This window comes from Ovis canadensis, chromosome 18 (genome assembly GCF_042477335.2).
Source record: "Ovis canadensis isolate MfBH-ARS-UI-01 breed Bighorn chromosome 18, ARS-UI_OviCan_v2, whole genome shotgun sequence".
Taxonomy (NCBI): domain Eukaryota; kingdom Metazoa; phylum Chordata; class Mammalia; order Artiodactyla; family Bovidae; genus Ovis; species Ovis canadensis.
This window is the reverse complement of record NC_091262.1, coordinates 35,260,377-35,286,784: the sequence shown is the minus strand read 5'-3', so window position 1 is coordinate 35,286,784 and position 26,408 is coordinate 35,260,377. Positions and strand designations below refer to the sequence as shown.

The 26,408-nt window shown below is 40.0% G+C and overlaps 1 protein-coding gene across 16 annotated transcripts in view; it reads left to right on the top strand.

Moving 5' to 3' along the window:
* The window catches only part of CPEB1 (cytoplasmic polyadenylation element binding protein 1), a 110,072-nt gene that overhangs the window by 15,765 nt on the left and 67,899 nt on the right, over positions 1-26,408 (top strand). For 11 of the 16 annotated variants that reach the window (XM_069559997.1, XM_069559998.1, XM_069559999.1 and 8 more), the window contains exon 2: positions 13,321-13,495. The exons of the other annotated variants lie outside the window; for them this stretch is intronic. In XM_069559997.1, coding sequence (XP_069416098.1) covers positions 13,321-13,495 — 175 coding nt within the window. The remainder of the gene's footprint in view (positions 1-13,320; positions 13,496-26,408) is intronic. 16 annotated transcript variants of the gene reach the window in all.

Here is a 26,408-nt window from a genome sequence, read left to right as displayed (position 1 = left end):
GAAATATCAATAACCTCAGATATGCAGATGACACCACCCTTATGGCAGAAAGTGAAGAGGAACTAAAAAGCCTCTTGATCAAAGTGAAAGAGGAGAGTGAAAAAGTTGGCTTAAAGCTCAACATTCAGAAAATGAAGATCGTGGCATCCGGTCCCTTCACTTCATGGGAAATAGATGGGGAAACTGGAAACAGTGTCAGACTTTATTTTTTTGGGCTCCAAAATCACTGCAGATGGTGATTGCAGCCATGGAATTAAAAGACGCTTACTCCTTGGAAGAAAAGTGATGACCAACCTAGATAGTATATTCAAAAGCAGAGACATTACTTTGCCAACAAAGGTCCATCTAGGCAAGGCTATGGTTTTTCCTGTGGTCATGTATGGATGTGAGAGTTGGACCGTGAAGAGGACTGAGCGCCGAAGAATTGATGCTTTTGAACTGTGGTGTTGGAGAAGACTCTTGAGAGTCCCTTGGACTGCAAGGAGATCCAACCAGTCCATTCTAAAGGAGATCAGTCCTGGGTGTTCATTGGAAGGACTGATGCTAAAGCTGAAACTCCCAATATTTTGGCCACCTCATGCGAAGAGTTGACTCATTGGAAAAGACTCTGATGCTGGGAGGGATTGTGGGCAGGAGGAGAAGGGGACGACAGAGGATGAGATGGCTGGATGGCATCACCGACTCAATGGACTTGAGTTTGAGGGAACTCCAGGAGTTGGTGATGGACAGGGAGGCCTGGCGTGCTGTGATTCATGGGGTCACAAAGAGTCGGACACGACTGAGCAACTGGACTGAAGATGAGTGCAGTTGTGCAGTAGTTTGAACATTCGCTGACGTTGCCTTTCTTTGGGATTGGATTGAAAACTTTTCCAGTCCTATGGCCACTGCTGAGTTTTCCAAATTTGATGGCATTTTGAGTGTAGCACTTTCACAGCATCATCTTTTAGGATTTGAAGCAGTTCCATTGGCATTCCATCACCTCCACTAGCTTTGTTTGTAGTGAGTGATGCTTCTTAAAGCCCGCCTGACTTCGCATTCCAGGATGTCTGGCTCTTGGTGAGTGGGCACACCATTGTGATTATCTGGGTCATTAAGACCTTTTTTGTATAGTTCTGTGTATTCTTGCCGCCTCTGCTTAATGTCTTCTGCTTCTGTTAGGTCCATACCATTTCTGTCCTTTATTGTGCCCATCTTTGCATGAAATAGTCCCTTGGTATCTCTAATTTTCTTGAAGAGATCTCTAGTCTTTTGCATTCTGTTTTCCTCTGTTTCTTTGCATTAATCACTTTGGAATGCCTTTTTTTTTTTTTTTTTTTACTCTCTCCTTGCTGTTCTTTGGAACTCTGCATTCAGATGGGTATATCTTTCCTTTTCTCCTTTGCCTTTCACTTCTCTTTTTTTCTCAGCCATTTGTAAGGCCTCCTCAGACAACCATTTTGCCTTTTTGCATTTCTTCTTGGGGATGGTTTTGATCACCACCTCCTGTACAGTGTTACAAACCTCCATCCATAGTTCTTCAGGCACTCTATCAGATCTAATCCCTTGAATCTGTTTGTCACTTCCACTGTATAATCGTAAGGGATTTGGTTTAGGTCATACCTGTATGGTCTAGTGGTTTTCCCTACTTTCTTCAATGTAAGTCTGAATTTTTGCTTACCTATCTACTACTCTTGTAGTTGTTACATGTATGTAGTATTAGGCTTATGTGCACGCTAAATCACTTCAGTCATGTCTGATTCTTTGCAGCCCTATGGATTGTAGCCCACCAGGCTCCTCTGTCCATGGGATTCTCCAGGCATGACTACTGGAGTGGGTTGCTGTGCCCTCCTCCAAGGGATCTTCCTGAACCAGGGATCGAACCCACGTTTCTTATATCTCATGCATTGGAAGGCAGGTTCTTTATGACTAGCGCCACCTGGGAAGCCCAGGCTTACAATGTAGCATATAACTTGTTTATGTGCTTATGTTCCCACTGGACTAATTTCTTGGGAGCTGGGGTTGTCTTTATTTATCCTCGGTCCCCAGAATGGCTCCAGGTGTGTGAGAATGAAATCAGTAATTATAATTTCTGGGTCCCTAGGCATCAGGTCATATTGTTCATGGGTTCCTTGTTTTTCGTTCACATGGAATTGTCTCTGCTCCAAGCTTAAAATCCCAAGTCCTGAAATGAGTGGCCAAGAGCTTTGACAGTTTGATCTTGTCTTATCATTTAATAAAGAAATTACAACTTACAGAGGTTGTGATAGAGTTGGTAAAAATACCTATGAAAGGATGATATGGGTTTGCCTTTTCTGTGGTATCTGTATTGAGTGCCTGCAAATTTAGCAGATACCATGTTGGGTTCTGCTTTGATAAAGGCCTTGAAAGAGCCTACAGTTTATCAAATGCAGTGCTGACAATGTATACAGCAAACAGTTTGACAGATGTGACAGGAGCTACAATTATAGTGACCGTGTATTCTTGAGCAGTTTTGCTATTAAATATTTCCTTAGTGTTCTCATAAGCCTGTCCTTGAAATTGTAGTATTTCCTTTTTCAGGAGGAATTTATAGAGCAAAAGGAATATTGGGCTTTAAATGCATCCTGTAGAAACTGAAGGATAATCAGAAAAATAAAGGGAGAACCAGGAAGGAGAAAGTGGTTCCTCAATTAAATGAGCAGAGAGTAGCTGAGGATCAGATCCCCAGAGATGCCAGGTAAAATAGATTTGAAGTATGGGTTGGGTTTGGCAATCCAAGTGATTAAGCACAGTTGTCTGGTGTCTTTTGAAGGGGGAGAGGGACATGCTGGCAGGGTATTGAGGGTTGAGAGGAAGGATGAACAAGAGGTTAAGAAATAGACGTATTTGCTAGATGGTAGAGCAAAAGGAAAACAGTGGTTTAAGAGAATGTTTAAGTGGGTTTTTTTGTTTGTTTTTTGTTTTAAGATGAGAGCGCTTTGGGCATACTTAACAGACTGATGGGAAGGAGCCAGTGGAGGAGAGGGAAGTAAGATCATTAGTGAAGAGGAGGGGGTCTCTTGAGTCTTATGTCTGGTAATGGGTTCCCTCTCTCTGGATGGAGTCAGTTTCTCTTTCTGCAGGTGAGGACCTGCTGCCATGTCTCCTTCGTTCGTGGCGAGCCTTCCTGCCCAGTCTGGCCTGCCTTTCCTTTCCTTGAGTTCACTGTGTTCCGTATCCACTCTGTGCCTGTTCTCTGCCTGTCTGTTATGTTCTTTCTCAGACTTGCTTATTGAAATTCGGCTTTTTCATTATTCTTCAATTTAAAAGTCTGAGTTGTCAAACAATTCCAGATACCTTAATATGCTCCTCTCTTCTGCAGTGTTTTGTACAAACTTGTCTTCATTTCCACTTACCTAGATGACTTTTATTCTTTTCTCCCTCTTATCTAGTTCTCCCCAGGGCCCAGATTATGTTTTATTTATCTCAATAATTTCAACATCTGATGTAGCAGGTTTTTTAGTATCTGTGAAGTACTGAGCTATGCAAAGCTGTTATTTTGTTGGTCAGAAAAGGGAAGATATTGACAGTTTCATACGGATCAAGCTAATAGTTTTATCCCTTACATTCTTGCACAGAAGACTTGAGGTGAAATTTCAGAAGAGAAAGTTTAGAGAAGCATTTCTTAACAACTGTCTAGTCATATCGAAATTCAACCAAAACTGGCTTCGGGTGACCAGTGACAAAAGCAAAACATGGGAACTTGGCTAGATTTACCTTTTCCCATAAGGAATGAATGTAAAGAAGATAAATCAGTTCCTCAGAGGAAACTGGCATTTCTTGATCTTGGTCTGAGTGACACTTTTCTGAGTGGGTGGTCATGTAAGTGTTGTTCAAATTGTTGTAGACGACATCCTTAAAATACTGAGTGTAAGTGCTGAAGAGGTTTTATTCAGCTTTATCATTACTTACTAAAAACTAAAGTCAGATTGCCAAACTACCTCTCAGAACCAGTGTTTTGGGGCTAAGTATATTACTTTCTACTGCTGTATAATAAGTTAAAAAAAGTGTTGAAGACCAGTGTTTTTTTTTTTTTCTTCTTTAACTTTATTTTGTACTGGGGTATAGCCAGTTAACAATGTTGTGATAGTTTCAGGTGAACAGCAAAGGGACTTGGCCATACGTTACACTTGTATCCATTCTCCCCCAAATTCCCCTCCCATCTAGGCTGCTACATAACATTGAACAGAGTTCCCTGTGCTATACCGTAGGTCCTTGTTGGTTATCCATTTTAAGTATAGCAGTGTGTACATGTCCATCCCAAACACTTAACCACCATATAAGTGTGTTCTCTGAGTCTTGAGTCTCCTCCTGTTTTGTAAGTGAGTTCATTTGCATCATTTCCTTTTGGATTCCACATATAAGGGATGTCATATATTTCTCCCTGTCAGGAGCTTCACTCAGTGTGACAGTCTCTACATCCCTCCATGTTGCTGCAAACGGCATTATTTCATTCCTTTCAGTGGCTGAGTAACATCTCATTGTATATGTGTACCGCATCTTAAATCATTTACTCTTTGGCTGTGATGGGTCTCCATTGCTGCATGGTGGCTTTCTCTGGTTGTGGCGCGTGGGGCTACTCTTTGTTTCGGGCCGTGGACTTCTCTGTGGTGGCTTCTCTCTTGTTACAGAGCATAGGCTCCGGGCACTCAGGCTCAGCAGTGGTGGAGCATAGGCCTAGTTGCTCTGCAGTATGTGGTATCTTCCTGGACCAGGGATTGAACCGGTGTCCCCTTTATTGCAAGGCAGATTCTTAACCACTGGACCACCAGGGACGTCCCTGTACCACATCATCTTTATCCATTCCTCTGTTAATGGACATTTAGGTCGCTTCCATATCTTGGCTGTTGTAAACAGTACTGCAACGAACATTGGGAGCATGTATCCTTTTGGATCATGTTTTTCTCTGGATATATGTGCAGGAGTGGGATGACAGGGTCATGTGGTTGCTCTACTTTTAGCTTTTTAAGGAACCTTAAAAAACCATACTGTTCCATAGTGACTGTATCAGTTTACGTTCTCACCAACTGTATAGGCGGGTTCCCTTCTCTTCACACCCTCTCCAACATTTATTGTTTATGGATTTTTTGATCACAGCCATTCTGACTGGTGTGAGCTGCTATCTCATTGTAGTTTTGATTTGCATTTCTCTAATAATGAATGATGTTGAACATCTTTTCATGTGCCTCTTGGCCATCTGTATGTCTTCTTTGGAGAAATGTCTGTTTAGGTCTTCTGCCCATGTTTTGATTGGGTTGTTTGCTTTGATGGTGTTAAGCATCTTGAGCTGTTTGTAAATTTTGGAGACTAATCTCTTGTCAGTCACATCATTTACAAATATTTTCTCCCAATATGTGGGTGGTTTTTTGTTTTGCTTATTCTTTCCTTTGCTGTGCAAAAGATTTTAGTAGGTCTCATTTGCTTATTTTTGTTTCCATTATTCTGGGAGACAATAAAAGATACTGTTTTGATTTATATCAGAGAGTGTTCTGCCTATGTTTTTCTCTAGTAGAAGTTTTATAGTGTCTGGTCTCACATTTAGGTCTTTAATCCATTTTGAGCTTATTTTTGTGTATGGTGTTAAAGGATGATATCTAGTTTAATTTTTTTACATGAGGCTGTCCAGTTTTCTCAATCCCATTTGTTAAAGAGACTTAAAGACCAGGGCTTTTAACTAAAAAATAAGTGATTAATTAGAAAATTTTATTCTCAGCAAAATTTTTACGATGAACAGTTTTGCCAGGGGCGTTGGTGGATTCCTGTCCGTGGAGCCCCGTGGATTCTCGTCAGGAGATAAACTGTGTGTCATTCAGTCAGTCTTCTGTGAATCTTTCTTCTGGCTTTTGAAGACTCCATAACAAATGACTAACAGTGATAGTCTTGAAGTGGTCTGCAGTGTAGATATTTTTTGTTGTTGATTAAAGACAATAAAAATAAACCAGGGATGGTAAAGTTGGCATTCATTGATGACAATTAAATCCCGAACCAGGATTTTGACCTAAAATAATGGCCATTTCATCACCATGTTGATTGTGGGTTATACGGTATGTGAAAGCAAGGCTGGGGGTTTCCAAATAGGGCAAGTCTAGATTTATAGTACCATTCAAATAGGTATAACATTTTGGGATCTTAGTCTTGAACAGGCAAACATAGCTGCATGGTGAGGGTTCAGATTTTAAAGTATTATGAGTAGTAGTTTCAAGCCACAAAGGCAAAAAACCTCCAATTATGTGCCTTAGGCTTCTTGATGAGCTTGACTAGGATAAATTGAAAGAATACTTCTGAATAACAGTGGGGTTGGGAGACATTTGTCCCTAATAAGTTATTGAGTGTTTTAAGGTACTTTATATATTTCTCATTATCACAAAATCTGCAAATAGGTAGCACTCCACTCTTACACCTGAGCCAGTGGAAGCTAGATAAGGTACTGAAGCAGTAAACTTAGTGTTTGTGTCCCAGGGGCTTTCTTTCTGCTTTTCAAAACAGTGATTCACAGTTTGGGGGAGGATTCTTCCTTTGTGGAAAAGGGAAATGCTTTTTTCAGATGGTAGGCTCTTTGCCATCACCCCTTCCAGTTGAGGATTATTGCTAGAGAAAGCCACTGTTTCATGATGGAGGTGTGAGCCCTTTTCTGTTGAAGAGGAGAAAACTGTGACCTGCCGTAAAATAGCTTCTATTAGTAGAAATTCCTAGTGAACCATTTTTTTTCCCCCGATATAAGTAAATATAACTATCAATAGTTTTATCTATTGATAAAGTAGTACTGATAAACAGAAGTACTGTTTTTAAATTTTTTTTCTTGGAGTATAGTTGATCTGCAGTGTTGTGTGTCTTTTAGATTCTTTTCCCATATTGGTGATTACAGAGTATTGAGTTCCTGTGCCATACAGTGAGCCCTTATTAGTTACCTGTTTATGTATAGCAGTGTGTATGTGACAGTCCCAGTCTCCCAGTTTATCCCTTCCACAATCACTTCCTGGTAACCGTAAGTTTGTTTCCTGCATTTGTAACTCAGTCTGTTTAACAACATTTGTACCCCCCCTTTTTTTTTTAGCATTTCACATATGAGCGATATCATATGATATGTGTCTTCCTCTATCTTCCTGTCTCAGTATGACGATCTCTGGGTCCATCCATGTTGCTGCAAATGGCAGCATTTCATTCTTTTGGTGGCTGAGTTAATACTCCATTCATATATGTACCGCATCTTTACCCGCTCTGCTGCTGATGGACATTTAGGTTGCTTCCATATCCTGGCTATTGTGAAGAGTGCTGCAGTGAACGCTGGGGTGCATGTGTCTTTTTGAATTAAGACTTTCTCTGGATATATGTCTAGACAGGGATTACTGAATCGTATGGTAACTCTTATTTTTAGTTTTTTAAGGAATCTCCATACTATTCTTCATAGTGGTTGTAGCAGTTTACATTCCCTCCAACAGTGTAGAAGGGCTGTCTTTTCTCCACACACTCACTCTCTAGCATTTATTATTTGTAGATCTTTTGATTGATGGCCATCCTGACTGGTATGGGGTGATACCTCATTGTATATTGTTTTGATTTGAACAGTGGAAACAGTGTCAGACTTTATGTTTTTGGGCTCCAAAATCACTGCAGATGGTGATTGCAGCCATGAAATTAAAAGACGCTTACTCCTTGGAAGAAAAGTGATGACCAACCTAGACAGCATATTAAAAAGCAGAGACATAACTTTGCCAACAAAGGTCCGTCTAGGCAAGGCTATGGTTTTTCCTGTGGTCATGTATGGATGTGAGAGTTGGACTGTGAAGAAGGCTGAGTGCCGAAGAATTGATGCTTTTGAAGTGTGGTGTTGGAGAAGACTCTTGAGAGTCCCTTGGACTGCAAGGTGATCCAACCAGTCCATTCTGAAGATCAGCCCTGGAATTTCTTTGGAAGGAATGATGCTAAGGCTGAAGCTCTGGTACTCTGGCCACTTCATGTGAAGAGTTGACTCACTGGAAAAGACTCTGATGCTGGGAGGGATTGGGGGCAGGAGGAGAAGGGGGCGACAGAGGATGAGATGGCTGGCTGGCATCACGGACTCGATGGACATGAGTCTGAGTGAACTCCAGGAGTTGGTGATGGACAGGGAGGCCTGGGGTGCTGCGATTCATGGGGTCACAAAAAGCTGGACGCGACTGAGCGACTGAACTGAGCATCTTTTCATGTGCTTTTTAACCACCTGTATGTCTTCTTGAAGAAATGTCTATTTAGATACTTCCTCCATTTTTTGATTGGGTTGTTTTGATATTGAGCTGCATGAGCTGTTTGTATATTTTGAAAATTAATGCTTTGTTTTTCTTTGTTTGCAAATAGTTTCTCCCATTCTTAGAGTTGTCTTTTCATCTTGTTTATAGCTTCCTTTGCTCTGCAAAAGCTTTTAAGTTGATGCCATTTGTGTATTTTTGTTTTTATTTCCACTTCTCTAAGAGATGGGTCAAAGAGAATCTTGCTGCATTTTATGTCAGTGTGCTATGTTTTCCTCTAAGAGTTTTATGGTTTCTCGCCTTATGTTAGGTCTTTAATCCATTTTGAGTTTATCTTTGTGTATGGTGTTACGTGTTTTAATGTCATTCTTTTACATGTAGCAGTCCAGTTTTCCCAGCACCACTTATTATTGAAGTGACTGTCTCTTCTCCATTGTATATTCTTGCCTCCTTTGTCATAGATTAGGTGACCATAGGTGTGTGGGTTTATCTCTGGGCTTTTGTCTATATTCTGCTCCTTTTAACTATATTTCTGTTCTTGTGTCAATATCATACTGTCTTGATTACTGTAGCTTTGTAGCCAGGGAGCCTAATTCTTCCAGCTCCATTTTTCTTAAGATTGCTTTGGCTCTTTGGGATCTTTTGTGTTTCCATACATATTTAAAAATTTTTTTGTTCTCATTCTGTGAAAAATGCCATTGGTAGTTTGATGGGGGGGGGGTGCATCGAGTCTATAGATTGCTTTGGGTAGTATAGTTATTTTGACAATATTCTTCCAATCCAAGAATGTGGTATATCTCCCCATCTGTTTGTGTCATCTTTGATTTCTTCCATCCATATGTTATCGTTTTCAGAGTACAGATCTTTTATCTCCTTAGGCAGGTCTGTTCTTTGGTATTTTACTCTTTTTGATGCAGCGGTAAATACGATTGTTTCCTTGATGTCTCTTATCTCCTGTTAGTGTATGGGAATGCAGATTTCTGTGCATTAATTCTGTATCCTGCAATTTTACCAGATATATTGATGAGCTCTAGTAATGTTCTGGTATCATCTTTAGGATTTTCTATGTTTAGTACCATATCATCTGCAAACAGGGACAGTTTCACTTCTTTTCCAGTTTGGAGTGTTTTTATTTCTTCTGTGACTGCCATGGCTAGGACTTATAAAACTTTGTTGAATAATAGTGGCAAGAGTGGACATCTTTGTCTTGTTCCTGTTCTTAGAGGAAATGCTTTCAATTTTTCACCATTGAGAATGATGTATGCTGTGAGTTGGTCATATATGGCCTTTATTAAATTGAGGAAGGTCCCGTCTAAGCTCACTTTCTGGAAAGTTTTTGTCATAAATGCATGTTGAATTTTGTCAATAGCTTTTTCTACATCTGTTGAAATGATCACATGGTTTTAATTATTCATTTTGTTGATATATTTCACAGTGATTTGCAGATATTGAAAAATCTTTGTATCTCAGGGATAAATTCCACTTGATCATGCTGTATGATCCTTTTAATGTGTTGTTGAATTCATTTTGCTAGTATTTTGTCAAGGCTTTTTGCACCTACGTTCATCAGTGGTACTGGTTTGTAATTTTTCTTTTTTGTGGTACCTTTGTCTGTTTTGGTATTAGGGTGATAGTGAATGAGCTTGGGAGTGTTCCTTCTTCTACAGTTTTTTGCAAGAGTTTCAAAAAGGCACCTGTTAACTTTTCTCTAAGTGTTTGATAGAATTTGCCTGTGAAGCCATCTGGTCCTCAACTTTTGTTTGTTGAAAGATTTTTAATAATTGTTTCAATTTCACTACTTGTGATTGATCCGTTCATATTTCATTTCTTCCTGGTTCAGTCTTGGGACATTACACCTTTCTAAGAATTTTTACAGTTCTTCCAGGTTGTCAATTTTATTGGTATATAGTTGCTTCTAGTAGTCTGTTACGATTCCTTGTATATCTGTGTTGTTAGCCGTAACGTCCCCTTTTTCATTTCTAATTTTACTGATTTGAATCCTCCCTTTTTATTTTGACAAGTCTGGCTAAAGGTTTATCAGTGTTTATCTCCTCAAAGAACCAGCTTTTAGTTTCATTGACACTTGCTATTTATTTTCTTTGTCTCTATTTCATTTATTTCTACTCTGATCTTAAATGTTTTGTTTACTTCTACTGACTTTGGGTTTTGTTTTCCTTTCTCTGGTTGCTTTAGATGTGAAGACAGAGAATTAACTGTTTTTCTTTTCTAGCCTGAGCAAGTAATCCTTCCTATTGATCCATGATTCTCAGTGGTATTAAGGTTTGTGTTCTCTTTTGAGTCTGTAATGTGTCTTTAAAGCTTGCTTTCCTGTCTGTAGTGAAAGTTCAATAAAAGTTGCAAGTAATCTCACTGCATGGCAAAAATGCCACAAATAACAGTGAAATCTATCAGGCAGCAGTAGAAAATCAAGGGAAAATACCCATTTTTGGTTATGGTAAAACATGGATATGAACTCAGACCTATAAATTGATCAGAGTTAAGACAGAATATGCAGAGTAATGGGCCTGTTAAGGGTAGGGATGTATAAAAGGTTTCTGTTTAAAAAATGAGAAACTAAGAATTACATAACTGGATAATTTTTAAAGGATCACTGTATTCTGTGGTAGGTTCAGCTTTTGGACAGTTTGATTTTTTTTATCATGTCTTTAGTCTTTTTTAATTGTTTTTAAATTTTTATTTACACCATGTGGGTGGCATGCAGGATCTCAGTTCCCTTACCAGGGATCAAACCCTTACTTCCTGCAGTGGAAGTGCAAATTCTTAATCACTGGACCACCAGGGAGGTTCCTAATTAAGCTTTTGAAATAAAATGATTACAGTAATTAGGCATGGAAGGGCCTGGGGTCTTCAAAGGAATAGTTGACATAGGTTTTTAGTTCATTTTTCTCCTTTTAATGAGCAGGTAGATTATTTTCTTCAAGGATCCTTGTGGCGGCTTCTAATCCCTTGGTATAATAATAACACTACTGAGAGCCAGCGTTTGTTTATTTGGCACATAGTTATGTGCCAGGTACTGTGTGAACCACTTTATGTGTATTAATTCACAAAAAGCCCTCTGAGATAGTATTGTTACTTTTATCCCTGTTGTACACCTGGGGAGAGTGATACATCTGTTCCTCAGTGGATGTTGCTGGTTTAATCTGCCTATCCTTAGAGTGCTACTGTGGCTAGCAGGCAGTTGGTTAATGTATGTTAGACAGTGAATGAATGAAGCATGTAGCCTTAAGGTGTGCAGATTGGTTATAAATCCTTGTGTTTTAGCCTTTGTAAAGCTGGATATTAACCTTAGAAATCTGCAGTTGTGAAAATGGCCTGTGTCAGTGGATCTAACCCTTCTCAGTGGCACCTCCCTGGAGGGCGTGGGAGGCACAACTGTGTTCTGGTTATCTTCACAGTTTGCAAAGAATACCAACCAGTCTTTCAAGAGCTTGAAAATGATGTGGAATTCAGGTTTGTCCCTTTAAGGCCATGCTGCAGAGTTTATAAAGTCTTAAATGTTTCTGGTCATTCTCATGCTTACACTTGGATTTTAATAAGTTACACAGAATAACACCAGGCTTTAAAATTTTTGTTTTGACGTGTTCAGCTACAGGGTCTTAGGTTCTAGTTTCTTTTGTTGTTGTTTGTTAGTAGCTAAGTTGTGTCCAATACCTTGCAACCCCATGGACGGTAGCCTGCCAGGCTTGTCTGTCCAGGCAAAAATACTGGAGTGAGTTGCCATTTCCTACTCCAGAGGATCTTCCCAACCCAGAATAGAACCTGAATCTTCTGCGTTGCAGGCAGAGTCTTTACCACGGAGCCACCAGGGAGGCCCTACTAGTTTGATTACTTGGACTTTCGCTGTTGTTTGCTTTTGTATGACTTCCCTGTTACACTCCCCAAGGTGACTGGGAATGATAGAAGCGATGAGTCTGACTCCCTTTAGAAGACTGAGTCTGTCAGCCAGTGTTTCTTTGCTTACATTGGATGTGGTGAATGAGGGAGATCGAACAGAGAGGAATGGTCCCTAGATTTCTGTCTCAGGCACCTGGAGGATGGTGGTCTTATTGACTGAGAGAGAGAACACCCAAGAATCACTTGTTTGGGGGTTCAGTTCACTTTTATGTACCTGGGAGTCCGTTTTTCATTCAGTGATGTCTTACATGAGATGTGTGCACTTTTAATGACCACATAGATTGTCTCAATTATTTAAACAACCCTTTGGGTGGTTTTTGTACCACTCTTGATCCTGCCCAAGTCTTTTCCTGTAGGTATATCTTAAAATGTAAAAATAGCAGCTACCATATGCCAGCACCATGCTAAGTACTGTATACATCCCATCAAAAGGTTGGTAGGTACTCTTCCCCATTTCACAAGTGGCGACTGTAGCCCAGAGATTAGTAACTGCCAATAAACGGCAGAATCAAACTTTTGAAACAACTGTATTAATGTATAATTTACATAATTGTAAGGTTCACTTTTCAAAGTACAATTCATTGACCTTTAGTATATTTATGGAATTTTGCAACCCTCACCATGATCTAATTTTAGAATATTTCCATCATTTGAGAAAAGAAACCTTGTACCCTTTAGACACAACTGGCTAACCACCTCCCCACCTCCCTAGTTGAAGGCAGCTCATCTGCTTTAGATTACCTGTTCTGCACATTTCACATAATTGGGCTCATACAGTATGTGGTCGTGTGTGACTGGTTTCTTTCACCTCATGTTTTTGAGGTTTACCCATATTGTAGTATCTATCAGTACTTTATTCTTTTATTGCCACATAATCTACTATATAGGTAGACTCACAATTTGAACCAGGTGTGTCTGGTTCTTAAAGCTCATGCTGCTGCCGTTCTACTTCTATACAAGTCCCATTTTGTTAGAATGTTCTTGCATCTTACATGTCAGTGTTTTTCCTTCTTACTGTTCTCTCAGGGTACCTTGCTGAGAGTTAAGTATGTTAGTATACAGGCAAGAAACTCAAGTCTTTGTTACTGTATCTAACTTGTATTGGGCTATAGAGGAAAAGGAGTTGTGAAGTCTCTATCAACAGGGAGAATAGAAAACCTAAACACCTTTTTTCTGTGTCTAGGAAGAAGAAGCGGGAAGGATAAAAGATTGCTGGGACAACCAGGAAGCACCTGCACTCTCCACGTGTAGAAATGCCAATATCTTTCGAAGGATAAATGCCATATTGGATAATTCTCTGGATTTCAGTAGAGTCTGCACTACACCCATAAATCGAGGAATTCATGATCATTTGCCAGGTGACTTAGATTTGAAACCTTGGATGTGCTAGACATGCACACATTGCTGTTTCTAGGCTGCTTCCTTGTGAAGTCTGTGAGTGACCTTGACTCTCAGGTAGCACTTCACCCCTTCTGTAGTTTGCCTTGTGGATTGGGTCCCCACTGGGGTGAAGACATCCTTTGATTACATGGAAAAAAAAGTAGGTCAGAGGTGAAGACTATTTATATATTCAATTATGAGTTACATGTTACAGTAGCTTTTCTTACAGCTACATTGGAAATATTTTAAAAAGTGATTAACACTTGATGTAACCCAACATAGTCAAAATAGTGTGTGTCAATGTATAATCTGTATAAAAGGTGTTAGTGAGAGATTTCTTTTGTTAGTGTTACGACGTCAGAATCCAATGTATATTTCACATTTACAGTGTAGCTCGGTTCGAATTGGCTACATTTCAAGGGCTCAGTAGCTGCACGTGACTCCTGTAGTCACAGTGGCTGCTGCGCTGGATGATGCCGCTCTTGGGTATTTTAATTGCTTTTAAAAGGCATGCAAGTCAACAAGCATTTGGTTCTCCTGATATTTAGGATGTTCCATAGCACAGTGGAAGGAGAGGGCAGTGTCTCCTGAAGACAGTTCTTCTCAAGGAGGCTTGGTTGTCCCAACAGGGTTTCATGATGTTTTTGTGGGAGCTGCAGCATATTATAGGAATGTTGTTGGCCTGTTCTCTGACTTATTTTAGATGAAAGCGAACATGTTTTTAATTTTTTAAATGGACCTTGAAAATACTTGGTAAAACAGGGATTCTCAGAACAAGGACTGGTAATTGCTGTTTCTTTAGTTGTAAATTGATTTATCTTTAACTTTGCCTTGGAAATAATTCCCACAAAAATGCAGAAGCATGTGAACATAAAGTGTTTAAGGGGGAAGTTTATTAGGAAGGAGATGGCCCCATAGAAATTTATTTATTAAATTGTGCTGGGAGAAAAGTGAGAGAAGAAAATGGGAACTGAGGAGTACGGGTAGGTCTTGCCTCTTCTGACTTCCAAAAAAGTATACGTGTAATGTTTCCTGTTAATTGGAGTAAGCCATGAGCTAACTCTTATTCTTTATTTAGCTTATGTCAAGTGAAAGAGTGAGAGAACCTGCCTGGTTCTATGTGTGTTTCTCTTTTCAGAAAGTTGCATGAATTATATTCCAGTAAGAATGACAGTCAACAGTGACTTAAATCATACTGGATTGCTTCAGACGTGCTGGAACGTTTATGGTTTATAGCACTGCATTTTTCAGCTAATGGCTAGGTTGTTGACCTGAGTAAGGGGAGGGACTCCTGGTCAGTGAGACGGGAGCTTTGAGGTGTGCATGTTCACAGTTGGCCAGGGCACCCAGTGGCCTCACTAGTAAGACCCGGGTTCTGGTCACTGACTGGCCAACCTATAAGGTGTAGACTTCTTGAGCTCTACAGGGGGCCTTCTCAGGGCATAGCTTCAAGAAGTGCAATGGGAAGAGAGCTGGAAGAAACAAGGGAAACCTGGGTTGTAAGGTTGACCCTGGGTAGTGAGCCAAAGTAGAGTGTTTTCCAGCTGTAGGACAGGATGGTGCCAGCCCCAGATGCCTCACAGGGCTCTCCTTGTTGGGGGCTGGTGGGGGTGCTCTGTAAGGAAGCAGTGCTGCAGCTTGAAGACACCTCCCGAAATTGCAGGAGAGATTCTGGTCAAGGTAGCTGGTGTCCTGTGCCCTTTGCACGTACCTAGCCCCTGCTGTGTGGTCAGCTGGCTCGTTGACCCCACCTGAGATGCTGGTTCGGAGTGTGGGCTCTGGATCTTGAGAGGTGAGGCAGGGCTGCTGGCCTGGAGCATTCCGAGGCTTCGGCAGCAGGGACGCCTGTTTACTCGCGGGTATTGTGCAAGTAAACCTGGGTGTGTGTTTTCCATGAAGCACTTTAACCTGAATTTGTAGCTTCTGGTCAGAAGTAATCTTGTTACCTAAGTAGATAATCAGCATTATAGAAACCCAAGAGCAAGATTGGTTGTAACAGTGTTATAACTAGGGGCAGTTTGGTGACAACAAAAGCTAAAGTAGCCGTACAGTGCAATGTCCTGCAGTTGTTAATATGTTTATAGTAGATTACTTAATGATATAGGTGGTCACAGTACCTGAAGTGAAAAAGCGAAGTACAAAACTGTGGTCTCAGGGATGTATATATGCGTAGAAAGACTGGAATGGCAAGGTGTAAATGTAACAGTGAAGGTATAATGGGTAATTTTTTTTTCTGTGTGCTTTTCCCACTGATTCTTCTGTAACAAACATTTTATAATAAGAACAACTTGTTAAAAAAGAGTATTTCTTGGCACAGTGTTTCAGCATTGATATTTGGATTTTGCATAGGTACATTTAATTGTGCAACTTGCTTCATATAGGTACACTTAACTTTGCAATAGTTATATGCTATTTGTTTTTTTTCATTTGAGCAAATGTTTGATTTATCACTTAGAAGGCTTGTGTTAGCTGTGACAGAATTTCATTGCATATAGTATGCAGTGAGAGTCGTATCAGAACTTTGCAAGTCAGCTGGTAAGATGTTACTGGAAAAGTGCTGTGAACAAGGTCCAAGGAGGGAGAGACTGTTGGTTAGGGAGTGAAGAAACACTGGATGGAGCAGCATTTGAAATAAGCCTTGAAGAAGAAAAAGTTACTTCAGTGTAATTGGATGTTGAGTTAGGTTTGTTGTTGATTCTGGATTGACATTGGGGTCCAAAGCTGAGCTTGAAAATTGTCAGATGACCTGTGGTACAGTGACAGTCCCCAAGAGTGGGAGCCAGATACCTCACTGAGGGCTTCCAAAGAGGCCACAGAGCTGTCCCGGCTACCACAGGCCTCACCTCAGCCTTGCCCTGGGCTGTGTAGGAAGACGGCTTGGGGCGGGCAGCCTGCAGGGTAACGCTCTGCCCTCTTGGTGGAGCACAGCAAGGCGGGCGCTGCTTCCGCTGTCAAGCCGAGTGAGGGGAGTGTCTCCAGAGAGGAGCATTTGTGTAGATGGAAATTGCTTCTAAGAAGGAGCACAAGGTTGTTGAACCCCTTGTAAGGCAGCAGACTTGCTGTTTGTCCTTGACTGAGTAAAGGTGAGAGAGAACTTGAGAGGATGACGTGGGGCAGGGAGAGGGGAGGGTGGCTGCAGCTGTCTGAATGCCCCCCAGTTGACGCGCAGGGAGACTCCTCTGGTTCAGGAGACGCTGCGGGAGGCTGGAGTTTTCTGGCTGGTGTTGGGCCAAGACTCTTGTTGTGGGCGGGGTTGGGGTGGGGCTGGGAGGTTAGGCCAGAGCTGGACCCCTCATCCAGGCAGCTCCTCAGAGAGGGTGCCTGCCTCCTCAGGGGCCCTTCCCCGCTCCCTGCCTAGTCCTTTACAATTCTGAGGAAGGAAGGAAATGGGCTGTAAATGGACATGTGATTGAAGCATAAATGAACTGAGGTATTGTTACGTGTCTGTCAAGTGTGAAAACTTGTTAAGATGACATTAAGGGACTTCTTGACTATGGGATGGGCCTGAGGCAGTGTCTGGAGGGAAAAGTTTCATGTTAACTTTGAGACCTCTCAGAGACTGGTTAAAGTAGTTGGAAGCTCAGAAGAGGGATAGATAAGTTAAAAGTAGTTCACAGCAAGTAAGGGGTGGGACTGAAACGCTGATTTAATATTTTTTTATTCTAATCTGATACACATACAGAAAAGTACACATCATAAGTGAAGAGCTCACACTGTCTCCAGCTGAACACAGGCAGGTAACCAGCAATGCAGATCTAGATGAGCTGCCGGCTTTCAATTTAGGACCAAAGAACTGTGTAATTGTAGCCGGATATATTGAATTTCTGACTGAGATGGTTTCCTTTTTTCTGAGAGTATCATCACTAAATTATCTTAAAAGCTGTTCTGAAATAAGTTTTAATATATTCAGTCCCAGCTGACAGGAGACAGTTGAAATTACTCTTGGGAAGTCTCGCTTCCCATGAAATAATTTTTTTTTTTCCTGAAACCTTTAATATATGGCTTTAACAGTTAAATTTTTAACTTTTAGTCTGAGTATAACACTATATTCAGAAAATTATGTATGATATATACCTAAAAATATGATACTTTTACTAGGATAAATATGCAAATTTAGTGAGTTTTCACACACTGAACAAATCTTGTATATCCATTACTTGCATATAGAGATAGAACAGAAGCCCCCGGCAGCCCTACAGTCTCCTAACCAGTGAAGGGTAGACCACTGTGCTAACTTTTAAATGCATGTGTTCTGCCTGTTTCTGAACTTGCATACCTAGAGCCGTAAATGTGTGCCCTTCAGCTGTGAGGTCCACCCATTCACAGCCAGTGGTTGTGGAGCATTTGTTCCCATTGCTGTGCTGTATTCTGTTGTGTGAATATATTCTGGCTTATTCTGCTGTTAATAGACATTGAGGGCTATTCTGAATAGTGCTGCTCTGAACATGTGTTCTGGTGAACTCACTTCTCTTGGGTGTATCCTGGGAGAGTGTTGGCGGGTCGAGTATCTGTGATTTCAGCATTAATGGATGCTGCCAGTTTATCACAGCGGTTGCACCAGTTTACACTTGTGACACACACTGTCAGATGGTTTGGGTTAGTTCTACATCCTCACCAAGGTTTGGTATTGTTTTTTATCCCTTTGACTATTTCGGTGAGTATGTAGTGGCATCTCTATTGTGGTTTTAAGTTTCGTTTCCTTGATGGTTTACGAACTTGAGCATCTTTTCGTAATGTTTGTTGACCTTCGCATATCCTCTTTCCTGAAGTGCCTCTTCAAGTCTTAATACACTAATATTTCTTTAGAACTACCTGCCTTTTTCCTGCTTACCTATAGCTATTTTCTGTTTACTCTTTTATATATTCTACACTATGAGTTCTTTGTCTGATATATATAATAAAAAATCTTTTCTCCAAACCTGTGGCTTGTCTTTATACTCTTAATTGGTATTTTTTAATAACGTAACTTAAATTTTATGGAGTGCGGTTTATCAACTTTTCAGTTATGGCTAATGCTTTGTTGTGTCCTGTTTGAGAAGTGTTTTCCTATTCCAAAGTCATGAAGAAGATATTCTGCATTGCATATAAAAAAAGTACTGTTTTACCTTTCAGTCTTAACATTTGCAACCCATCTTAGATTTCATGTTGTACACAGTGGAAGGTGGAAGGTCAAGGTTCGTTTTGTTCTGCATAGATAGCCAGTTGACCCAGCACTACCTTGGGGAAAAAAATCTCTTTTCACCATACTACTGTCACCTTTCTCATAAGTCAGGCATCTGTATTACATGTGCACGTCTGTTTCTGGAGGCTTTTCTCTTCCATTGTTTATCTGTACTCATGTCTTAGAGACCACAGCTTCCTAGTCGGTTTTGATGCTTGGTTGTAAAGTGTTCTACCTTTGTCCTTCGTGATCCTTGGTTCCTCTTGGACATTTGCATTTCCACATGGTCATGGGGTGGAGCGACATGACACTTGACAAGCTGAATCGATGACTATGTGGAGATGTGAAAGTTTTTGTTTATATTAAAAAATACTTTGTGTAGTTAGAAGAATACCTGTAGCATATAAGCTGTGGTATCAACCCAAAAAGGTCTCCAGAACTGTGCCCCAGAGTTCTTTTCCTTTATACCATATGGTGTGTTTCTATATGTTGTATAATTAAAATTGCTGACTTAGATGAAATCATGGCAGGAATGCTGTTCTGGTGCTTAATTGAATGTTCTCTGCCTCGAAAAATCCTACCCTTATTCAAGAGTGACTTGGTTTTCATCTCTGAAAAGCTTCTCACATGTTCTGTTGTCTGTTTGGCCCTATTAGATGGAGCAGGATCATTCTTGGCTGTTGCAGATTGTCACTGACCCACTATGTAGTGGTATAAATATAAACATGTATATTCTCTTAAGTGGGAAGGTTATAGTTTTGAAGAAAAACATACTTAGTTTGCCCATTTCATAATAAACCTACACGAAGTCAAGTGCAGATTCTGGGTGCAGGTTCCTTGAGAACAAATCCTGGCAGTGCTGCTGACTTGCTCTAACTTTAAAGGTTAAGTTTTCATGACACGGGAGTAGCAATAATACACATTTGTAGGATTTTTGTGACGCTTGAATAAGATGTGTATTGAATACCTAAATAATGCCTGTAACTGCACTTACTAAATGCTGGCAGTATATGATTATGATGGTGTGTGTATATATAGCATCCAGTCATGAGAGCATTGCTGTGTTCATGTATTTTTTTTAATTAAACTTTTTATTTTGTAAAAGAAGCCATCACTGCAGAAGACAGGGTTCAATCTCTGGTTGGGAAGATCGCCTGGAGGAGAGCATGGCAACCCTCTCCAGTATTCTTGCTTGGAGAATCCCATGGGCAGAAGAGCCTGGCAGGCTACAATCCATAGGGTCACACAGAGTCAGACACAACTGAAGTAACTTAACAATGCTGTGATAGTTTCAGGTGGGCAGCAGAGGGACTCAGTCATACTGAGTCCCTCTGCTTAAATCTCTTCTCCCCCAAACTCACCTGGGTCATGTCTTTTTAAAAGGTGGACTTCTGAGTCTTCCCTGGTGGTCCAGTGGTTAAGAATCTCCACTCCCGCCGCAGGGGGTGCAGATTCAGTCACTGGTCAGAGAACTAAGACCCCACGTGGTGCGCAGCGTGGCCAAAAGAAAAATTTTTTTATGTTGAATTCTGTTTGCACATTCAATGTTGATAACATCTAGGATTTTGTTTATTGTGCCAAAAATAAAATTTATCATCTATTTTTGGATGTACAGTTCAGTGATGCTAGATACATTCACATAGTTGTGCAAAAGTCACCACCATTTATCGGCCTAACTCTTCATCTTGTAAAACTGAAACTCTATACCTATTGAGCAGTAATTCCTCATGTTTCCTTCCCCTAGTTGTTGGCAGCCACCCTTATACTTTGTCTTTATGGTTTTGACCAACTTCAAATATGTGGAATCGTACCTGTGTTTGTCTTTTTTGTGATGTGCTTATTTTAGCTAGGATAATGTCCTCAAGGTCTATCCATGTTGTAGCACATAGCAGATTCCTTCCTTTTTCAGGCTGAGTAATACACTCCATTGTACACATGCAGCCCTTTTTGCACATCCATTTGTCCATCAGACAGGTACTTGGGTTGCTTGCATGTTTTACCTATTGTGAGTAATGCTGCTGTGAATGAACATAGGTGTACAGGTATTTCTTTGAGATCTTGCTTTCAACTCTTTTGGGGTATATACCAGGAGATGTAATTGCTGGATCACACAGTAATTTTTTTTTAATTGCCATACTATTTTTCACAGAGGCTATACAGTTTTTCATCATCTCCTAGTGGCCTAAGGGTTCCAGTTTCTCCACACTCTCACCAACACTTTTCTCTTCTTTTTTTTTGATAGTAGCCATCCTAATGGGTGTAAGGTGGTGTCTCATAGTAATTTTGGTTTGCATTCTCTTGTGATTAGTGATGTTTAGCATATTTTCATGTGCTTTTTGGTCATTTCTGTATCTTCTTTGTAGAAGTATCTGTTCATGCCCTTTCTCACTTTTAAATTGAATGGTTTGGTTTCTCGTTGAGTTTTAAGAGTATCTCTCTGTATTCTGGATGTTAATTCCTTATTGGATGTTGATTTGCAAATATTTTCTCCCATTCTGTGAGTTGACTTTTCACTCTGTAGAATAGTGTGTTTTGATGTACAAAGTTTTTACATTTTCATTAAATCTCATTTGTGTATTTTCTTCTGTTACTTGTGCCTGTGAAGTCATATTCAAGAAATCATTGCCAGACCCAGTGTTGTGGAAATTTTGTCCTATGTTTTCTACTAAGTTTCATTGTTCGGGTTTTATATTTTGTTCATTGATCAGCTTTGAGTAACATGGCATTGGGTGAGAGTCCAACTTCATTCTTTTGCAAGTGGATGTCCAGTTTTCCAAGCACCGTTTATTGAAGACTGTTCTTTCCCCTATTCAGTAGTCTTGGCATCTTGTTAAAAGTCATTTGACCATGTCTGCAAGGGTTTATTTCCACACCTTCTATTCAGTCTGTATGTCTGTCTGTCTTTATGCTAATACTGTACTGTTTTGGTTACCACATCTTTGAGGTAAGTTTTCAAATCAGGAAATGTTGACTCCTGTTTTGTTGATCTTTGTCAAAATTGTTTTAAACTGTTCAGGTCACTTGAGATTCCATATGAATTTTAGGATAGGTTTTTCTGTTTCTACAAAAAGTCATTGGGGTTTTGATAGGGATTGCATTGAATCATTTTGAATAGCATTAACATTTAAACAATATGAAGGCTTCCAATTCATGAACATATAGGATGTGTTTACATTTATTTATGTTATCTTTAATTTTTTTCAGCAGTGTTTTGTAGTTTTCATTTACAAGTCTTTTACCTTCTTGGTTAATTCCTAAGTATTTTATTTTTTTTAATGTTGTTATAAATGGTATTGTTTTTGTAATTTCCTTTTCAAATTGTTCATTGTGTCTGTGAATGCAGCTGATTTTGGTGTGTTGGCTTGGTATCTGCTGGCTTTGCTGAATTCATTTATTAGCTCTAACAGCATTTTTTGTGGAGACTAGGATTTCCTGCATATAAGACTGTATTCTCCTCAAACAGATAATTTTACTTTTTCCTTTCCAACTTGGATGCCTTTTATGTTTCTTGTTTAATTAATTTCTCTGGCTGAAACTTCCAATAATATGTTGAATAAAAGTGGTGAAAGCAGACATCTTTGGTTCCTGATCTTAAGAGAAAAAGTGTTCAATCTTTCACCATTGAATATGACGTTTTCTGTGGGTTTTACATATATGGCATTTATTATATGAAGGTAAGTTCATTCTGTTCCTATTCTGTTAAAAAAGAGGGTTTGTTCAGGAAAGGATGTTGAATTTTTAATAACATTTATTTACTTGCTGGAGAAGACTCTTGAGAGTTCCTTGGACTGCAAGGAGATCCAACCAGTCTATTCTGAAGGAGATCAGCCCTGGGATTTCTTTGGAAGGAATGATGCTAAAGCTGAAACTCCAGTACTTTGGCCACCTCATGCAAAGAGTTGACTCATTGGAAAAGACTCTGATGCTGGGAGGGATTGGGGGCAGGAGGAGAAGGGGACGACAGAGGATGAGATGGCTGGATGGCATCACGGACTCGATGGGCGTGAGTCTGAGTGAACTCCGGGAACTGGTGATGGACAGGGAGGCCTGGCGTGCTGCGATTCATGGGGTTGCAGAGAGTCGGACACGACTGCGCGACTGGACTGAGCTGACTGATTTGGTTATTTGGCTGCGTTAGGCCTTAGTTGCAGTTAGGGTGTTGCTTTGAGATCTTTCTTGTTTTTTAGTGTCATCTTTTCTAGATACAGATTTCCTTCATTGCACTGCCTTTGCTGTGGCCCTTAAGTCTGTATGTTGTGTTTTGTTTTCATTTGTCTCTGAATGTTTCTCATTTCCCTTCTCAGTGCTTCTTTGATCCCTTGGTTGTTTAAAAGTGTTACTCAGTTTTTCTCAGTTTGTGAATTTTTCAGTTTCAGTTTTGTTACTGATTTCTAACTCCATCCTGTTGTTGTCAGAGAAGATACTTTGTATGATATCTTTTAAAATATATGGAGACTTTATTTGTTGCCTGAAGTATGGGAAATGTCCCACAGACACTTGGTAATGTGTATTTGTTGTTGGGTAGAATGTGCCATGAGCTTTCCAGGTGGCACAGGTGGAGAAGAACCTACCTGCCAGTGCAGGAAACACAAGATATAAGTAGTTTTGATTCCTGGGTGGTGAAGATCCCTAGATGAGGAGAATGGCAACCCATTCCAGTATTCTTCCCTGAAAAATTCCATGGACAAGAGAAGCCTGGCAGGCTACAGTCCATGGGGCTGCAAAGCGTCTGACACGACTGAACACGCACACACAGTGAACGTTCCATATTTGTCTGTTAAATCTAACTGGTGAATTTTGTTGTTCAGCTGCTGTGCTTCCTTATTTAAATATCTTCTGTCATTTATTCACTATTCTGAGTGGGATATTTAAGTCTCTGACTGTTACTGTAGAACTGTTTCTCCCCCTTTAGTTCTTAGGTTTTGCTTCATGTATTTTGATAATTATATATTTATAGTTATATTGAGGGTTTTATAACATGAAGTCTTTTCTTATCTGTATTAACTTCTTCTTAGTCTGTTTTGCCTGCCATTAGTATGTGCACCTCTGCTTTCTTCTGGTTACTGTTTGTGTGTAGTGTCTCTTTATGTCCTTTCACTTTCCTTCTGTTTCTGTCTTTGGATCTCAAGTGAGTCTCTTGTAGATGAGACCTATGGGATCAAGTGTTATTATCCATTCTGCATATCTCTGTTTTTTGATTGGAGAGTTTAATCCATTTACATCACTTAATTGCTGATAGGGAGAAGACTGAGATCAAATTGCCAACATCCACTGGATCATAGAATAAGCAAGAGAATTCCAGAAAAACATATACTTATGCTTCATTGACCACGTTAAAGCCTTTGACTGTGTGGATCACAACAAACTGTGGAAAATTCTTCAAGAGGAGGGAATACCAGATCACCTTACCTGCCTCCTGGCAAAGCCTGTATGCAGGTCAAGAAACAACAGTAAGAGCCAGACATGGAACAATGGACTGGTTTCAAATAGGGAAAGGAGTACATCAAGGCTGTATATTGTCAGCCTGCTTATTTAGCTTATATGCAAAGTACATCATGCAGAATGCTGGGCTGGATGAAGCACAAGCTGGAATCAGGATCAGAGGGAGAAATATCAATAACCTCTGAGATGCAGAGGATGCCACCCTTATGGCAGAAAGTGAAGAACTAAAGAGCCTCTTAATGAAGGTAAAAGAGGAGAGTGAAAAAGCTGGCTTAAAACTCAACATTCAGAAAACAAGTTCATGGCATCCAGTCCCATCACTTCATGGCAAATAGATGGGGAAACAATGGAAACAGTGACAGACTTTATTTTCTTGGGCTCCAAAATCAATGCAGATGGTGACTGCAGCCTTTAAATTAAAAGACGCTTGCTCCTTGGATGAAAAGCTATGACCAGCTTAGCATATTAAAAAGGAGAGATGTTAATTTGCCAACACAGGTCCACATAGTCAAAGCTATAATTTTTCCAGTAGTCATGTGTGGATGTGAGAGTTGGACCATAAAGAAGGCTGAGTGCCGAAGGATTGATGGTTTTAAACTGTGGTGTTGGAGAAGACTCATGAGAGTCCCTTGCAGTGCAAGGAGATCAAACCAGACAATCCTAAAGGAAATCTACCCTGAATATTCACTGGAAGGACTGATGGTGAAGCTGAAGCTCCATTATTTTGGCCACCTAATGGGAAGAGCTGACTCATTAGAGAAGACCCTGATGCTGGGAAAGATTGAAGGCAGGAACAGAAGAGGACAACAGAGGACAAGATGGTTAAATGGCATCACTGACTCAATGGACATGAGTTTGAACAAGCTCTGGGAGATGGTGAAGGACAAGGAAGCCTGGTGTGCTGCAGTCCATGGGGTCACAAAGTGTCGGACACGACTGAGCGACTGAAGAACAACAGCAAAGGAGAAGACTGACTTACCATTTTTCCTATATGCCTTATAACCTTTTGTCTCTCATTTTCTTTTCTTTTTTTTTTAACCTTGATATAAGGATTTTTATTTTTATTTATTTTTGCTGTTGTTCAACAGTAAGCATCATGGACTTTATTTTCTGTTAAGTTTAAGCTGTTATAATATTTTAAAGAAGAAATACTGGATAATAATATTTTAAAGAAGAAATACTGAATAATCAACAATTTCACCAAAGAAGCCATAGCATTACAGGTCATGAAAAAGTGCCACTCCCTTTTTGAGATATAATTCGAAAACATAAATATTTGAGAAACATTTAGGCTTTTCCTTCATTCTTCATCCTCAAAAATTATAACACTAAAATCAAGAACTATGGTAAGGCATATCATATTTAGCACCACTTGTGTAAAAAGCAAAGGATTTCTAGGTACCACTATAAATAAAACATAAATATGTCTCTTCTATAAGTTCATTCCTCCTTTTTGGGTTTTAGTTAGTAGTCTAATAGTTGGATTTCAGTTCTATAGCAGAAAATGCTGTTCCTACCATTTAATACCATGGGACACATATTAACAAGCTTCCCAGACAATCCGAGGCATAGATATGCAACTGAGTCTGAGTCCCTCCATGTGTAATAGGGAACCTCTCCAAAGACTGACACGTGTATGATGACATTTATATACATAGCTTTACTGTATGTGTGACGACACCATTTATTTACATAGCTTTACTCTCATTTGGTTTCAGGTTTTACTGTTTCAAAAAGTATAGGAGAGGCTGTCCTACCATTGACCTTGAAGAACTTTTCCTATGTCGTACCTGATAGAATCTGATATCGTCGGGTAGGAAGATGTTAATTTTCTGGGGATCTCTTAGAATGTCAACAGCCAAGACCCCAGATATCCTCATGTATGCGTCCTGAAGGGGCAGAGCCAGGAATGACCCATTGTGATCGCTCTTCTTGCGGGAATGGTTCCAGAAGTAGATGTTCCCATGGTGTTGAACTTGGGGGATGTGTATTGGCTTCCCTTCATCGACTACTGTAAAGCTGAGGAACAGGAATATGAGAAAAGGAGAAAGGCACAGAAGAGGGCTTTAGACTAAGCCATGCAGGACACTAGATCAGTCCATCCATAATCATTAGTGTTATATGTCAGAGAAGTGGACTCAGATAAAATTACCAGTTTGGAAAGTCTGACTTGAGAGAAAAATTTTTTTAAATAAGCTTAATAGTGTGTATATCAAACAAAAAGACTGTACAGAAAAAAACGAGGATAGATGAGCCAGATACAGTCAGATTAGGGGGACACAATGGAA